We start from the raw sequence: 16,923 nt of genomic DNA on the forward strand, positions 1-16,923 counted from the left end.
TTGAAAGGTTAAGCTGTGCATTTTGATTACCAGCGTGTCACCTATTTCACTAGATAGATTACTCGGATGCTCTTCAAGTCTTACCTCCATTCGAGCTGCTTCATTCATGTATGCCTTGTCCTGTCATTACGTGACAAGTTCAGACGCATCACTAGAAGCCTTCTCTAGGTATCATTAAACGGGCATCAGACCCGTAGCACTTCGTCATTCATTCAGTTTCTAAAATCTCGATAGCACCACCAACCAAGTGCAGGCTCCCCGTTACCAGAACCATAGTCTCTGCGTTTTCAGCACCGTCCAAATTCGAAAGACGCGCAACCGACCGCACCGTTTCTAAGGCTTCCTCGATCGTCTTGAGCACGCATACTTCTGCGGAAGGGTCGATCTCGGACCATGTTCTCGCAAGAGCGTTCTGCACTGCGAGGCTATCAACCTCATGTTGGTCGGTATTGATCGAGACGAGATCAGGTTTGAAGCCAGCATTGGATGTCTGGTTCGTTGTAAAGATGACATGTGTGAATGGTGATACCGACGAATCCGAAGTAACAACAGCTTGTAAGGCAATATACAAAGCTCTGGCTAGGGCACTGGCATCACGTGTCTGTTGGTTGAAGATCAGAATGCGTGGAACGTTTGCACCTGCATTTTGAGTTGCTTTAACTTGTTCAGCAAACCATCGACCAGTGACTTCAATGCTCTCTAGCGTGTGTGCCCCATCAATATGCCATATTACGTTTTTCTCACGACGAATATCGCAGCGGCCTGCCCACCGCACTTGTTCAAGCCCCTGAACAAACTTCGATGGGAGGGGAATGTGCTCGGTAGTTGTGGGGTCTGGAATATCATCATGCCCAAGCAAGCGGAGGTGAATAGCTGCGGCTGCAATTGCCACTGACGCGTTGATCTTCTGAAACTCCGCTTGGAGGCCCAATCTGATCTCGTTGTTGGCAAGCGCAGGGTGCATGTGCACCACATGCAGGCTCTCGCCCTTTTCGGCTGCTCGATCTCGAAGTACAGCAAGTGCCACCTCTCCTTGTGGCACTGAGAGGGCTACGCTACCATTCTTGAATATACCGGCCTTGTGCCACGCAATTTCTGGAAGCGTAGAGCCAAGCATTGCAACATGATCGATGCCTAGACTCGTCACAGCCGTGACGGTCGGTTTGGAGAGGATATTTGTACTGTCATATTCTCCGCCTATACCACATTCAATAACCGCTGTATCAACGCCTTCTTCCAAGTAGGCATGGAGCGCCATGAGGGTCAGATAGCGGAAATACACCGGCTTCGTAGGCACATCGGGGTGTGCCGGCGCCTCTTTCGCTGCAGCTTCCAAACGATCCCAGATCTCGAAAAAATATTTTGCAAATTTCTCCTCGGATATGGGCTCGTTGTTGATCTGAATTCTTTCACGGACGAAACGAAGATGTGGCGAAGTGTATAATCCGACCTTTGAAGGGCGCGGGGGGGTAGTATTGGTAGTCGGAGATGAGTACTGCGCAAGGATGGAGGAAATGATAGCGCTCGTAGAGCCTTTGCCCTTGGTGCCGGCGATATGTATAGGGTTCAAGCGATCGAAGTCAGAAGGCTACGAGATTGGTAAGGACGAATATAAAGGATTAAAGAGAACAAGAGGAGAATATACACACCTTGTATCCAATCTTTTTGAGCCACTCAAGCATTTCGGGTATAGCAAGCTTGTTCATCCCTTTCCCCGACTTCCTTATCGCATCGACGACAGAAAAATTGGACTGAAGGGTGTTGAGCGCTGCCACAGCAGCCTGTAGATGCGGGGTCAGAAAAAGAGCGTCTTGAGGTTCACATGTGGCATGCGTACGGCATAGTCGCGCTTGTCCATGGTGGTGTAGGTATTGCGACGCAATTGATGGATAACAATCTTCGGCCAATGGTTCAGGCTCTTCCTCGCGGCGAACATGGGGGCATAGTGAATTGGTGTCGCGGTGTCGAGATATGTGATGGCTACCTAGGTATGTGATGGAAGTGTGATTATTATTATCACGATGGGATGAAAATGAGCGGACCGTCAGTTGCCGATGACGCACTAAATGCACGGGCCACGGTAGTAGCCTTTGCTGTGGGCGTGTTGTGTACCTACCAAGGTACCTATCCATCTCAGCTCAGTTGTTCTTCACTCCATTGCCCTTCTACCTTCTAAATACTTTCCATCATGTATGACCCTCCATAGAATTCTCGAAATCAGAGGGAGGGATGTCATTTCTTGTTCAATAATGTATAGTAACAACAAGTACGAAATTGAAACAGTGCCTCATAGGATGCCCCTGTGTCTGTGCTATGTCGGCGAATCTTCACAGGAACCGCACATACATTATGCCGCCGCCCCTGCCATGCTCGTTCTGTCCCTCGCTCGGTGCGAGTCTGTTTGAGGTCTCTGTATGCGACGAATCTCGTACATAACCCATCTTCTGATCCTAACTCCCAATTATCGCTAGACATGTCGCGCCTGAAACCTGAAACTTTTGACAGGCCGGGCACTCCGCTTTTGGTTTCCGAAGACCTTTTCCGAAAACCTTTCCGATAATATACATAACCATTGAGTTAGGAGTCAAGAGCAGTCCTGTAGATTATGGCAACATAGTCCAGTCCATTGTATGTACCTCTAGAAACGATCAGAGTGAATAATATATTCACACCCGACCGACATCTCAATATATATCACAATGGCTTCAAAGGTTCTTCAGAGCCAATTTCGAGACACCCGAGGTAGTTGTTATATTTCTGCTTCCGATTATAGTCATGCTGAGCCAAGTTGTGCCGGGTCGCTCAAAGCCGGAGTATTCCACATAGTAGTTGTAACTTGGCAGTTGATGTTCGAACAAAAAATGGGAAAAGCAACAGAGTCACGGTCGGGTGTAATCAACTGTTCAAGTAGCCACAAGACGGTGACAAGGTGGTGGCTGACAGGAAGTTGCGTGCGTTGGCAGTGTGACCAGTTGGGTCGCATCATGGGTTGATCTGCGTTTCACCCGCAACAGCACTACCTTGCAATCCCCATTCACTCGATATTATGTATTGCCCCGAGAAAGCTTTGTTGCCCATCAACCAATTCAGCCCGTTTCCATATGAGCCTGTCCCTCCCGTGCCTTCTTTCACATTGTTTCTCGTTCATTCCAAGTTTACTTCGGCCATGGCAAGATTGGTCGTCACACGGCATGCCTAAGGATCCGTACTATAGCCCTCACAGTATGGCTGTACCTACAAAGAACTCGGTCACAATCACAGACAAATGTCGCGCGCGCAACACAAAGAGGCCGAAGCTGTGCTTTGTCCTCGAATCCCGACGGAATCACTGAGAGATTATCTACGAACAGGTATGAGCACCGCTGACCAGTTTCTTTGTCGCCTCCATGTTACTTTTCTCGTGAAATGTGTAGCTGATTATAGATATGAACTCTTTTTTAGAACTCCACCATTTATCTTCTTGCCCGTGCTTCCATCATTGCGCATAGAAAGCAGCTTCACCACCTCATCTCTTGCGCAAACCAATTCAAACTTTGTGGACTTTACATCAGACACAACATGCGTGTTGCTACGGCCACGATGCTTGCAAATGCGTTTTTCTTCGCCATTGCAGAATGCCTTCCATACCTCCCCCGTGAAACAGCTTCCTATTCTTCAAAGCTTTTGTCCAAACGCGGACTCCCTGGTGCAGTGTACATCTGTACTGATCCCAACTTTCGTGGAGACTGTGGCTGGGTCGCGCCCTCCCAAGAGTGTCGCATCGCTGGCACTGGTCTCCAAGCCCCAGAATCTATCGGTCCAGACCCCGGCGGATTCTGCGTCCTGTATGCAGATGCAGCGTGTAAAGGCAATCAAATCGCTACGCTCCGGTTTCCTGGCATAGGAAGTGGCGTGCCAGCTTTTTCCGCCATCCGGTGCCTCGGCGTGCAGCAGGAGGCTACGAAAACCGCAAACAGGTTATCGAATACTGCACAGGCTCTGAAAGGCGTTACTCAAGACGATCCAAGGCTTGCTGGAGGTGTCGGTAGTATGTCAAGGAAGAGGATCAAGGCTCAAATGGAGCGAATGGAGCAGGATGGATTCAGCGAGGGTTTGATTGGGCTACGACCAGGAGAATATTACTGATACTCTCACGCGCATCAAGTAATATTAAACTTTACCTTGTACATATCTCAGTTTCACTTACATTCTCTCGGCTCACACTCCGTAAAATGGTTGCACATTCAAAGATCCAATATTATTCATTCCAATCTTCACCAAGGCTGTTTGAATTCAACATAGAGTATTGCCCGCAATTCAGCGCCGTTGATCCATCAATGTGAGGTATAAGTTCACTGAATTTTTTAAATTCGTTATCATGCCTATTCAAGTTGGGCTGCGCACCATTTAGAGCAATGAAGGGATAGAGTTTGTCACTACCTAGGTACCTTGAGTCGATAGTCATCTCTATCCTAATTTGTGGCCCGTCACGCCCGTCAACAATCTACGAAGCACGATAAGGAATTATGTTTTATGTCTAGATTACCTATCTACGTTACAGTAGTCAACAAGATATAGAATTCCCATTCCTATCAAGGTCAGGTAGTGTTTGGAAGCGAAAGAACCAACAATGACGAGATATCTCAAATCGCGGTTCAAATCAAGGACAACACCTACATTTCGACTTCACGGTATTATGCAGCTCCTAGTCTCATAGGTACGGGGTTTTCACAATAGGCAATAGTGCACTTGCATCTCAGCAAATTTTACCTTGCATTTGAGCCAATAAGATGATTCGCACTCTCTGTCCTTGGCAGAACGCAAGGGAACACAATCACCTTCGGAAGAATGGAAATTTTACGTCCAATGTAGTACACCACAGCAATGTTTAAAACAACAAAGAACGCTCATATGAAGATCCGCCTTGCCTAAAAACGCCATCACAGTCCAGTACACCCAATCAGCAGTGCAACTCTACCAGGAATCGCCCGCTTCGGTTCAAATCGAACTCCAAAATGGCCAGCTATGGAATCACAACAGCGACGATGAAATGTAGACGACCTTGCTTTTGATGAGGACAATTTAGGCTCCCTGTGGTGGGTCCTTCTCGGGTTTCCAAAGCTGGCCACGCCTCGACCAGAACTGTTCAAACCACTCGCCACAATGCTTATTGACCCAGCATCCGGCAAGGTGAACTAGAAGATCTCCATCACGCCAGCCCATCTTGTCGCCACCCTGGACAAATGCATTGAACTTGCGCTGCGGGAAAATCGCTACATGATCTCGCACAAGTTGATGCTCCAGCATCAGATGTTTAAGAGCATCTTGCTCCGCGCCAGAATGCTCTAGTCCCATAAGCATGGTATAATCTGTCATCATTTCTAGGATCCAGCGCGTGAATGCAGATCGGCGGAAGAATACCGAGCCAGTATTGACCGAGGCATGGTCTTGTGTAATGAGAATATCCATATTTTCGATGCGGGGATCCTTGGGCGTACGTATATGAGTCGGCTTGTCCTTCAATTGCCCATCAAGAATTGGTGTGTCGCGCATTACGTTCCTTCTTATAGCATCGGGACAAAGGATTTGCTCCACGAGATCATATTCTGGGTTCATCAAGATGATATCGGTATCAATCAGCCACACCCACTCGGCAGCAGGATGAAGGTAGAACGCTTCAGCGACAGCAGGAATCTTTGACCACGTCTGAATAGGAATTAGCATTGTCGTTTAGTATTTCTGCACAAGCTTACTCTGTGAGCATCTCCAACATCGTACCGGCTAGTGTTCAACCAGAGGTGAGTGTAGCCATGCTTCTCACAGTAATGTTTGCGGTCATCGATCACGCGCTCAAGGATATCCTTGATTGCGCTATTGTGTCCCCCGCCATCGCTAGCTGTAAGAACGACTACATCTCTATTCCGTGGAACTCTAGCATATCCATCCCATCCCTTTGCAATAGTTGGGACTTTGAAATCCCACTCAGGTTGGAACTTGAAGAAACCAGTTTGCGGTTCGCCATTTTGTGTGTTGACAACCACTAATGGGACATCCGAAGTATACTCGCGGTAGTATTGCATTGGTATATCATGATAGTGATAGAACAAAATGATCCATGTTCCGATAACAACCAAGGTAATAACTATAGGTCTGGCTTGAGGGTCGCAGCTTAGCAAATCAACCACAGTCATGTTTGAACACAAAAAACTAATTAGTCCCCCACTCACTTTCGTATGATCATGTGTAGAGAATCCATGAAAATAATTGAGCACTACAATCTGCTGATTGTGCAGTAATGGTTGATTGGCATGTAATGATGGCGAACAAAAGTCCGGGAGCGAAAAGAGTGTGGTGCAAAGTGGACACGGTAGAATCACAAACGAAGTGCCATGAGATGGGATGTACTGAATCTGGGGGCATTCATTTTCCTATATGCAGAGATCAGTTATCCCTTGAAAAGAAATCGTACAGCCTATGGCTTATTGTTGTCCAGTACTCTGGTAGGACAAGTATCCAAACTGACGACGAGACGTTGAACGTTGTTCTAGGGAGCGCCTCTCCTTCAACGCGTCTGTCAATTACCTTCATGACATGAAACAAGTGATGGTGAGTGGCAGTCCTAGAACGATCACATTCTTGCCCCACTCATCCCTTGCATACTTGAATGTGGTGTAGCCCTCCTCCATACTCATGTCCAAAACTTTGAAGTCCGGCAAAGGCACAAATGTTATTGATCAACATGTCGTCGAAAGTGAATAGGCACTGGAGACAATGTGCTGCAGGAGTCAATTTGCCAATACTATGTGTATATTTCTCGCATACCTTGAGGTACAGAGACTTGGGAGGTCGGGCTGGCCACCTGCTAACTTTACGTATCTGCACCTAAGCGTTTCAATTCTGGAGAGATATGGTAATTGACAACGGGCATACAGCATTGATACTAGTTGATTTTTAGGGTCAGGCCGACGACCAATGGCGCAACGAGGAGGACATCATCAAACAACCGTGACTCGCCATGCTCATATCCCAATGAGGGTTCTATCTCATGAAGCGTGGAGCTCAACACCGATTTGATAAATTTCAAATCATAGTGCAGGCAACGACTCTTTTTCTTATGTTGAAGGTTCAGCCAAACCGGAACATGAGTCAGGTCGCGACGGATAAACAACTCTCCCCTACGATTAATATGTGTGACAATAGTTGTGATTATGGATGACCGCGGTGTCATTATTGACCAGGGATAGATGTGTGATATTTATCACGCCTAGTTATTTACTCGAACCTAACTACTCCATACCAAATTTCCTTTTTTTTTACTCAACATCTGTATCCAGTACTGCGACGCTTAGTTCTGGAAGCTCGAAATGAAAGGCACCATCATCGCTAGCCGTCAGTTCCACCTTCGTTGTGTTGACAATGTTGACGTTGGTGAAGGGACTGTTGTATGCGTAAGGGTCCCCAGCTGAATTAGTAAGAACTGTGAGAGAGGCGCGACTGCCAGACTGGGATCCTTCAAAGTGCACCGATACAGGAACATCGCTACCATCCGTTGTGTTATAAACAGCACCTTTCCAAACGAAAGCACCCTGTCTTGATTCATCCTTTCCAGCTCCCCAGTAAAGTGGTCCATATGTAGAATTTGAAGTAGTAGGAAGAGTATGTGAGATTGGATGATGGGCGAAAAGCGACCAACAATACCAAGTTACTGCGCGTGTTGTTTGTTTAGGATCGGCAGTAAATTGGATGAGTGTAATCGGCCATTGAAATCGATTTTCATTCTTGAGGACGGGCGCGTAGAACGTGCCTGGAATACGGTCGGAATTACGCTCATAACCAATCAAGGATACGGCTTCCCCAACAGCACCGATCCACCAAGGATACTTGTAAAGTGGTCCATCCCAACGTGGCGGTGTCGCTCCATTCACATGGGTAGCGGCAACCTCACCGATTATATGGCCAATATCGTTATCGAATCGATCAAACTCCTGGACAAGCTCGTCTGGTTCGCGATATGGGTGGTAGTCTCCGATGACACCCGGTGTTCGGGTGAAATCAATGCCCTCTTTCGTATTCGGACCCGTCGTGGCACCCTCCGGGGCCGGATCACTCGTTGCACCTGACGCAATAACCTGTATATCCGGATATTTTGCGTGGATTGCCTCGTAGAAGTTCTGGAGTCGATATTGTCGGTATGAATCCCAGCCGCCCGGATAACCTGCGAGCCAGTCCTCGTTGCCGATCTCCACATAGTTTAGTTCAAAGGGCTCAGGATGTCCTAGCTCCGCACGCTTGGAGCCCCATGGGGTGTTTGGATCACCTCTGATGAACTCGATCTCATTTAAAGCGTCCTCGATGTATGGCTGGAGATCTTCCTCGGGTGTGACATCACCATTGAGAGCCAAACCAGCCCAGACTCCAACAACTAGAGCGAAGAACATGTCAGCAGCATCAAAAAGACACGATATACAAGCATACCAATTTGTAAGTCCATATCCTCTGCCCATTCAAGATACTCCATAATTCCTAAACCATGGGTTTGTTGGTACCCCCAAACTCCTTGAAATCCCGGGCGATCTTTCAATGGACCAAGTGTATCTTTCCAGTCCCAATGAGTATCATTGGTCAGACCCTCAAGCATATTTCCTCCGGGGAAACGAAGGAAGTGCTATAGAGGTTCTTAGTAAATGTTCAATGAAATGACTGATACACTCACAGGATTCATTTCAGCAAGTGCTTCTGCAATGTCGACACGAAGTCCATTCTTGCGGTTCTTGTATGTTGGAGGGAACAAACTGATAAGGTTGAAATCTAGAGTGCCATTGCCAGTTGCAGTTGAGTCAAACGTGATTGCGAATGTATTGTTTGAATTTGGAGCATTCTTTTCGGGAATCAGCTCAAACTCATGTTGAACCCACTCATTGGCATTTGTTTTGGCTTGGACTTCAACAGAACCAAACACCTCCGCTGTCAAATTCGACTTGAGTGTTGCTGTGAATGACCCATTGTATGTGCCTTTCACCCAGAACGATCCAGTATACTTTTGTTGCCTTACGTCAATACCCCAGTAGCCGTCATTCTCGAACCCGCATTCTCCAGTTTTGTTAGTAGCGGTAACACGCAAAGATGCGGGTAGACTTTTTGAAAGTGGGTCGTTTAAGAATTGAACGCTCAATTGGGCGCCGTTGAGTGGAAACCAGTGTTCCGTCGATACAGGGAACCTTGGACTATACTGGAACGCGCGGTTCTGAATCAGTTCGGCATATATGCCTCCATCACCAGAGTTGTTGATATCCTAAACCATTAGTTGATGTAGATCTAAACTATCGCTTAGCGGAAACCTACTTCATGGAGGAAGCCGTATCCGTAAGGGTGTCCAAATTTTCCTGTCACATTACCACCAGTCGACTGCACTAGAATCTCGATGGCAAATGCAGGTACGACAGAACAGACTGCGACAATGATATGATTCAAAGAGATCATGGTGATTGTCAATGAAAATCAAGCCGGTGTGGTACACAGGGGATCAGTGTGACCTTTTATACTGATACCTCGCCCCGGCTAAGATACAAACACTACTCTATAAGTGAAGTGCAGTCCCTCGGTTATCATCTTAGGAAATAATGTCAGACGATCTATAGGAACGGGCAACGAACGGATGAAATGCCCGCGATGTTCTTTCCCGCAAAGGACCCCCGTCGAATTCCCCGCTGGTGGGATACCAAGGAACCAAAGATCTTTCATAAAGCTCTATTTGGAAATCATATCAGGCGATCTGCAGGAACGGGCAATGGACGGATGAAATGCCCGCAATATTCTTTCCCGTGAAGCACCTGCCGCCGCCGAATTCGCCGCCGATGATGCGATACCAAGGAACCGAAGATCGTGGGTCTCATTCAACCCCAGACGCATTTTCTGTACTCTACCACTTTAGTGTGTCCAATGCATACGCCATCATCATAGCGATGTAGATACATCCAATCGTCTGTCGTGGCGGTTTCGCCATTCGTGATCTGCTTTGAAGGTTGACGATGCAACCTCGGGATTGAGTCGCTATGATTCGTGGAATTTAGCGAGGAGTCTTTTCGAGAGCTGGGGAAATTAATCAAAAGTTTGTGGGGAAACTCGACTTCATCTACTCCTACTGGCGATTAATCCCTAGCGTTTCCTTGAACATTATTGGCAATCCATATTTCTGGCATAGTAGCTTCGAGGTGGCTCGGTGATGACGTCCTATAATAGGCATGCATATGGGCGCGGACGTTTCTGCAATCACAGTAAGAGATAATTGTTCGTCGTCGTGACCAGAGATCTCCGGTTGTAGGTGTTTCGCTATTTAAGTAGTATCTTGTTCCCTTCCTCAGAGGCCTCACCAACTTCCAATACTGTCTCCTTTGCGTCTCGTTGTGGCTTAAGTGTAAGCTCGTCTCCATGCGCCCAACAATGCACCGAGTAGACGCGTGATTGATCGCTCAAAAATTGATGACTGCTTTCGCGGCTGTCGCGTTTATTCCTCAATTCACACCCCAGCTTTTGAGATCTCTCTTCTGCCCTACGACTTGTGAACGATGAGTGCATGTCCCTGAGGAGCGGTCGTAGGACGGGAATGCATTGCACAATGATTGTGCCGACGATTTCCGATGAATACCACACATTAGAGTGTGCGTTGCGCCAGAAATACATTTCGTCCTTAACGTTGGTCTGGTCTTTCCACCCTGTCCGCACTGCAGCCACAATAGCAACAATCATTCCCTGAGCCATTACTTAGCATCGACGCTTCCTGGAAAAGGGGATGGACGAGTAAGAGAATTGACATACTAGGCTCATGGTGACGCACAAACCAATCTTTTCCACCCTGCGCATGTCTAAATTCCAAGTGATGATCCATGGGAACGTAGCGAAGACGAAATCCATGACGATGTTGTATACTGCTCTAGGTAAGCTTCGAGTCTTGCAAGTCACTGGAAGCTGTAAGCTCACTGTTTCCACCCTCCTTGAAATCTTCGCGGAATTGCCAGCCTAAGCAGAAATCCAGACGGTACCACACGTCATAGCTAGGCTTCTCGCACACCTTTGCCCATTGAAAGATGATTTTGACAACCATGTATAGGTTCATAGTACCAATACAGAACCACAGAATCCACTTGTACCATTCCTTTGTCAGCTTCAACAAGGTCACCGCGAATGCAGTCTTCGTCAATGCTTGTCCCAGCAAAGTTCCGCACGACGATATGTTAATGAGGATATGCATGCGATCGTCCCATTTGTCCGTTACATAGCCAGTGGCATATTCTGCAGATATTATGGCATTGTTGGCAGCTAAAATAATCTTGGTTTTCTTAGCAAATATCTGGTGTACAACGTGTCCATGGATACCTACCCAAGATACCAAAAGAATATGGTCATCGTACCACAGGCCATGACGGAACCTGATCTTGATCCAGAATCGGAGAGCGAGAAAAACAGTTGCGCCCGCAAAAAGAGTCCAGAGTCCAGCATTCAGTTCCTTCGATGGATCGATATACATATGTGGACTCTTTTCATGATTTCGTAATTGGAGCATGTTTACATGGTGGACAAATGCATCGATGTTTGAATCGTTCTGTTATGATAATCCGGCAAATTATAGGGAAAGGCAGGATGGTGGAAGCTCTGGTTAGAGAAGGACAAATTGCAGATACGACAAGAGGTGTAATAAAGGAAGTGCAATAACGAACATGATGAGCCTACCACAAGTAGTGGGGTCTGCACAAAACATGGTAAGGCCGCAAATGATGTTTCCGATTCTAAAGTGCTGATGATAGCCCTGCCGCGCCTTGGAGGTTCGGTGCGCAGAATAGGACGTGTGCTCCGAGAAACTGTTAGGAATCCCCTTGGCGCTTTAGCTGTGTTTAGCACTGTCTGCGGGACTTGAGTAAATTGGATAGACACCAGGAAATAGTAGCGCCCGAACTTCTGGAGCCGTCGAACAATCTGTAACATTTGTGCGACACAAACGGTTCGCGCGCATCCTGGCTTGAAGGGAGCAAGCTGACGACACGGTAACGCCGTAATTACCTAGGTCTTTAGTGAAGTGCTAAGTGAGGTCTCTCCAGTCATTCTATTTGCACCACAGATGACTGAGTAGCGCTCAAGAACGGAGAGGGAAATTCTTCACCAAAAGCTTGTTCAAGTGTCTGCAGATGAGTGGTACGCACATTGGTGGAGAATCGACTACACTGATAATTGCCTAGGACACCCCGCCGCAAGTATAATCCTCCGACAGGTACATCATTTTCTACCATGTGATTCAATAGGGGAGGCCCGTCGGCTCATCCCAATTCGAAATGTTCAGCTGGATGGCGACTGGCATTGATTGCCTTGAGTAATTCCTTAGTACAAACTAACAATGCAATCATACAATTGCTGCGTCGCCTTGCGCCACTGATACGAGGCCACGAAGACATGGTAAGAATCTCGAACAAAACCGTTCAACTTCTATGTATCTTTCGATTGCAGTCCTATAAGCGTGGGTTGGTCCGTATGAGAGTGCACAAGATCAACACGTACCGTAGCATCACTTTGAGTGGAGAGCACTCAGAGCTTGTGATGATATTGCCTATTTCATTCACTTATTGAAACGAGAACATGTTTAGTACGTGGATAGTCGAGATACGATGGTTTCATCACATCAATAAGGGATCAAATTTTTGCTGTATGATAGCATCGCACAACGTACAACTAAGCAGGATGTCAGTTATAAAAATCGCAGAACCGTGGCTGTCGTCTGAGCCGGTGAGTGATGAAACGTAAAAGTGATCTGCTTGCGTGTTTGCTGCGATGTCTATTTTTCCAACATTTATAGGTTGCGTTAAAACGTTTCATTTGAAGAACTACGAGTAGCATTCCAAGGTCATGCGTTTCGTAGTTCAATATACAGAGCCAAATCAAAGAAACAAGAAAACAAAAACTTTGGGCCCGACATGGACGCAAGAGCATCGAACCATCCACTCTCCAATATTACAGTTTCTATTCTAACGACATGTTGGTAAAAGTACTGTACGAGCGGCTAATAGTTAGCATGTGAGCCAAGAGTGACAAGCATGCCCGGAGGCTGAGGCAACACAACATGAGATTTATGGGTCATACACTCTGTATTATGAATTAATACACATGCTATCCGCTATCAACATGACTCTTATAAAATGGCTGTGACACAGACTGCGCGAAGACTAACACTTTAATACTTAGGCGACACTATCAACTCTACGATTACCCTTGAAGACCAACGTATTGTCGGCACCAGGTTGTAGGAAGTGGCCAAGGGTTACCTCTTGAGAGCAACTTGGTCGAAGATTCTTCTACAATACGTCGGCCGGCAAAGCTCTCCCACCAAGTGTTGTTAAAAGTCTCAAGCGCTACTCCCCAGTGCATAAGTATAAGCAAAGACATGCTATTCTCTTGCTGCAATTCATTGCGAAATGGTTGTCCGACCGTCATGAGCCAGGGCACAACAGAGACATCTAGGTCAATGTATTGCTTCAACTGGCAAATAGCATCTTCGAAAAGCCCATGCACTTCTCCAGAACACTCGTCCCTGTTGATACTGTGTAGGCGTTCAATAGGAAATGTGGTCCACGAAGGGACAGAGAGGTCTCTTTCGCGTTGATATAGCAAGAAATGCATTGGCCCATTTCGGAGCCACTGATCGCTAATATCGATTATGGCAGAGATTCCTTTCACACAGACTGCAGCGGATAGCACAATATCTGACACCTCTGGGTTATTGTTGTCTTGGTTGAGACGCAGGAGTGGTTGTACCATCGTGCATACCATGATCAAGATGGAAGATATCGTGATTGCATCGCAATTGGCGGGCGAGAGATCGCACAGAACATTGCTCAAGCCTATCAGAGCCCTGTTCTGGTATTGCAAAGCCGATCGCCCGTAATCAAGCCTACGTGTTACGTCTTCTGAACTGCAAGCAATATCGATCGATGCGAGCGCGAAAAGGGCATTCAACGCGTAATCATGCTGTAGCGCTTTTCTCGCTACAAGGTCTCGTACGTGTAGATTCCGTTTCGTAGAGAAACATACAGAGGTCCGGGCACCCCACCGGTGCATCAGCTCAAGCTCGCGCGATCTAGTAGAAATCGCAAGCTGAGGAGGAGTGGACCCGGGGGTCGGATAATTTCTGGCACTCTGTGATCCTTGGAAAACAGATGAGGAGACATCGGCGGTCAATTGACAGATGTTTCCATGTGGCGGCCTCGGGAAATGAATGCAGTCTTCCCGCGGTCGCATCCTGGGGCCTATTCGAGAAAAGATGCATACATGACCCTTCTGCTTGCACATGGAACAAATGGGAGCCTTTTCGTCGCATTTGACCCGGCGCTGGCGGCATTGGTCGCAGCCAAAGCGGGATTTGGTGTGCAAGCGTTTTTTCGCCATCACGGGACGATTGGCTCGGTGACCTCGCTGCCTGCGAGGGGCAGTGCTAAGTTCAAGTTGATTGATGTGCGAGGTGAGACGATTTTTTGTTCAAACAAGTGAAGAATCAAGTAGTGTGTACGGAGTCGGTAGTTAGACAATAACAGTCATGATCGCAGCAGACCAGACAGGTCGTGTACGGAGTATTACTCGTGAGTCGTATCATATCTTCTGGGGTCGAGGCGTAAGGGGCCTGGCTAGGCGCACGGACATTTGTCGGGCTCAAAAGTGACATTGTAGCTAGTCTACTATCTGTAGCATCATATCATGTACATACTTAGGTACTTGGAGTTACCTGTAACCTGTAAACGCTGTAACCTAACCCAGGTGCCCAGATAATAGTTATTATGTAGTTACCTACCGCTGCGGCTGCGTAATCTCACCCTCATTTCTGCTGCAGTACGGAGTACTCATACCTCGTAGTTCGATACTGACGCGGCAGCCACTTCGGGCAGAATGCCTGATTTCGTAGAGTCCAATTTCAGTAAGTATTAATAGTGCTACCGTAACGGTGTAAGGCGTAAACCAACAAACAAGCCTCTACACGGTGCGTCCACTGTTTCGGTTCACAGTAACTACACTGTAGTAGTACACTGTAGTTGATTGAAGTATATTGTTCATCATTATCCACTACGTTGACTCTTGACTGATCTGTTTTCAAATCTGGACTTGACGTCCTCCATTATACTTTCTTGTCTTGCAACCCAGAAGATAGCCTTAAAAATTTGGTCAAGAAACCATGCGTTGCCATACGCGCCTTCAAAATGACCAAGTGCCGTGTAGTACGATCGCCCACCTTCAAAGTCCTGGCACCATGCAAGTGGATGGTATTTTCCCATCTTTCCACCATGGAATGATGAAGTGTCGCCTCTGAGCAAAATGATCAAATTTTGATTATCCCCTGGATGGTTGCGATAATTATACCACTCGTCCTCCCATTGACCTGGTGCCACAAGTGATTGCGATAGCCAGTGATGCTCGTTCTCCACCAGGACCCGGCCCAGTTCAGGCGGTGGGTGGCTCTCGAAATCCGCACCGAGTAGATAATTATACCACTGGTGGCCTGGCATGCCCGCTGCAGCACCGTGTATTCCTATCACACCTCCCCCGCCTCTCACAAACGCTTTCAGAGCCTCGATGTTGTCGGGCGACAGAAAGAATCCTGTACATTGAAGGAATATGACGACACGGTATCGAATAAGTTCAACAGGCGTGATGCATTGTGCGTTCTCACTTGCAGTCACTTCGAATGCAGTCGTCCGCAACGTAAAGTCTTTGATTGCGGCGATCCCAGCGGCTATCGAGTCATGCCGATACGAGGCTGTCTTGGAGAACACCAGGACTTGGAAAGGCGCAGTAGATCGCATCATCTACAACGTGATTTCTAGGATCTAATTGAAGGAACAAAGCGGAACAAAAAAAAAGTGAGCGCACGGCAAAGGGCCCAAAAAAAGTAGACCCTCAAAGAGGCCTCTGTACTCAGCGCGAAAGTCAAAGACCCGGCTTTGTCATATTTAGCTCAGGACACTCTAGCGCTAAAGAACTTCATGTACATTGTACGTCACCATACATAGGTACTGTTCCATCCGTCAGGAGTGAGTGCAAAAACACGATCAAAGCCAACATCACTGCTTATAAAATCACAAAATAGGATATTCAGACGGACAGAATTATTCGCGGATGAAGACTGCGACTTAAGGGGTAGCTCGTTCAATCAGGCTGATGTGGGATCTCATGGATAGGCACAAAATGCTCTAACTTCTCGTCTGACGAAGCCAATCCACGCCTGGGCTCGCGAGAGCGATAGGTGTGAGTTGTTAAGTGATCTGCTAGCAATACCAATATCATCATAATCGTTTATCTGACTCATGTGATTTTTCAGATTGTACAAGAACAATCCACGCCATGATTGAGACTGTGCTAGCTTAGCCCGTCGTTGTATTCCTCAAGTCTACACCTTGCGCATGTGAGCAACCGTGTGCTATCATGCAAGTTGCTATGGTTTGTACCTTTGTTTCCTAAGTACATATCATGTCAAAGGGAGTTATGAAGTAGTCTCACAGTGTACATCAGCGTAGATCAATTATCACAGACCAGGGAGATTACTAGATACAATCATATATCTATAAAGAATATCGACATTAGTGCTATTTCGAATCCCTTCGAAATCATTTACTATTCATGACCATCCATGTAGTAATACATTCTTAAAATGCTAGGGCAGGTTGGTGCATCTACGACGCTCAGCACACCCCTGACCTATGGTCAGAAATACAGACGCTCTTACAACGTCACATCACCATCACAATCACATAGTATCCTAATCTCCCCCCTCTTTGGCGTACATGCACGTTCAAAGCACAGCTCTATTATTCACCGCACTTCTTGTTTGTGCCACCAGTACATTTGGACTAAAATGAGCAAGCTGCTTGCTACAACGAAGCCTCAAATATATGCGGAAATCACGCGGGTAACCAT

General features: G+C 47.0%; 7 protein-coding genes across 7 annotated transcripts; 1 reads left to right on the forward strand and 6 right to left on the reverse strand.

The window, feature by feature from the left end:
- Nucleotides 1-208: 208 nt before the first annotated feature.
- On the reverse strand, nt 209-1,858 carry BU24DRAFT_429519 (FolC bifunctional protein; the record flags this gene model as incomplete). Its single annotated transcript, XM_033529752.1, has 3 exons — nt 209-1,588; nt 1,650-1,781; nt 1,838-1,858. 3 exons carry the CDS (start codon nt 1,856-1,858, stop codon nt 209-211), a joined length of 1,533 nt encoding a protein of 510 aa, XP_033388686.1.
- Nucleotides 1,859-3,330: 1,472 nt separating this feature from the next.
- On the forward strand, nt 3,331-4,228 carry BU24DRAFT_127 (uncharacterized protein). The gene is made up of 2 exons (XM_033520962.1): nt 3,331-3,350; nt 3,442-4,228. Exon 2 carries the CDS (start codon nt 3,559-3,561, stop codon nt 4,123-4,125), a length of 567 nt encoding a protein of 188 aa, XP_033388687.1. The 5' UTR covers nt 3,331-3,350; nt 3,442-3,558; the 3' UTR covers nt 4,126-4,228.
- A 657-nt stretch (nt 4,229-4,885) lies between these two features.
- On the reverse strand, nt 4,886-6,235 carry BU24DRAFT_437989 (glycosyltransferase family 34 protein; the record flags this gene model as incomplete). Its single annotated transcript, XM_033530232.1, has 3 exons — nt 4,886-5,685; nt 5,733-6,129; nt 6,207-6,235. The coding sequence occupies 3 exons, from the start codon at nt 6,233-6,235 to the stop codon at nt 5,062-5,064; spliced, it is 1,050 nt and encodes a 349-aa protein (XP_033388688.1). The 3' UTR covers nt 4,886-5,061.
- A 981-nt stretch (nt 6,236-7,216) lies between these two features.
- BU24DRAFT_469144 (glycoside hydrolase family 51 protein) lies at nt 7,217-9,459 on the reverse strand (the record flags this gene model as incomplete). The annotated part of the gene is made up of 4 exons (XM_033532590.1): nt 7,217-8,401; nt 8,455-8,644; nt 8,693-9,271; nt 9,322-9,459. 4 exons carry the CDS (start codon nt 9,457-9,459, stop codon nt 7,293-7,295), a joined length of 2,016 nt encoding a protein of 671 aa, XP_033388689.1. The 3' UTR covers nt 7,217-7,292.
- Nucleotides 9,460-10,296: 837 nt separating this feature from the next.
- Nucleotides 10,297-11,771, reverse strand: BU24DRAFT_360763 (uncharacterized protein). Its single transcript, XM_033524125.1, has 4 exons — nt 11,357-11,771; nt 10,957-11,305; nt 10,795-10,904; nt 10,297-10,728 (listed from the first exon to the last, which is right to left on the reverse strand). The coding sequence occupies exons 1-4, from the start codon at nt 11,537-11,539 to the stop codon at nt 10,309-10,311; spliced, it is 1,062 nt and encodes a 353-aa protein (XP_033388690.1). The 5' UTR covers nt 11,540-11,771; the 3' UTR covers nt 10,297-10,308.
- A 1,323-nt stretch (nt 11,772-13,094) lies between these two features.
- Nucleotides 13,095-14,595, reverse strand: BU24DRAFT_416061 (uncharacterized protein). The gene has a single exon (XM_033526354.1). The coding sequence runs from the start codon at nt 14,404-14,406 to the stop codon at nt 13,228-13,230; it is 1,179 nt and encodes a 392-aa protein (XP_033388691.1). The 5' UTR covers nt 14,407-14,595; the 3' UTR covers nt 13,095-13,227.
- Nucleotides 14,596-15,003: 408 nt separating this feature from the next.
- On the reverse strand, nt 15,004-15,920 carry BU24DRAFT_416062 (secreted glycosyl hydrolase). The gene has a single exon (XM_033526355.1). It carries the CDS (start codon nt 15,813-15,815, stop codon nt 15,069-15,071), a length of 747 nt encoding a protein of 248 aa, XP_033388692.1. The 5' UTR covers nt 15,816-15,920; the 3' UTR covers nt 15,004-15,068.
- Nucleotides 15,921-16,923: the final 1,003 nt, after the last annotated feature.

Source organism: Aaosphaeria arxii (assembly GCF_010015735.1).
Source record: "Aaosphaeria arxii CBS 175.79 unplaced genomic scaffold BU24scaffold_1, whole genome shotgun sequence".
NCBI lineage: Eukaryota > Fungi > Ascomycota > Dothideomycetes > Pleosporales > Aaosphaeria > Aaosphaeria arxii.

What these genes read in the sequence shown, in the direction of transcription:
- BU24DRAFT_416062 (XM_033526355.1), bottom strand. Translation starts at nt 15,815, where the DNA reads ATGATGCGATCTACTGCGCCTTTCCAAGTCCTGGTGTTCTCCAAGACA.
- BU24DRAFT_127 (XM_033520962.1), top strand. Translation starts at nt 3,559, where the DNA reads ATGCGTGTTGCTACGGCCACGATGCTTGCAAATGCGTTTTTCTTCGCC.
- BU24DRAFT_360763 (XM_033524125.1), bottom strand. Translation starts at nt 11,539, where the DNA reads ATGCTCCAATTACGAAATCATGAAAAGAGTCCACATATGTATATCGAT. An exon ending in TTTCAAGGAGGGTGGAAACA is followed by an intron (nt 10,905 to 10,956) that starts GTGAGCTTACAG and finishes TACCTAGAGCAG; the next exon opens with TATACAACATCGTCATGGAT. An exon ending in TGTGCGTCACCATGAGCCTA is followed by an intron (nt 10,729 to 10,794) that starts GTATGTCAATTC and finishes GTAATGGCTCAG; the next exon opens with GGAATGATTGTTGCTATTGT.
- BU24DRAFT_416061 (XM_033526354.1), bottom strand. Translation starts at nt 14,406, where the DNA reads ATGGCGAAAAAACGCTTGCACACCAAATCCCGCTTTGGCTGCGACCAA.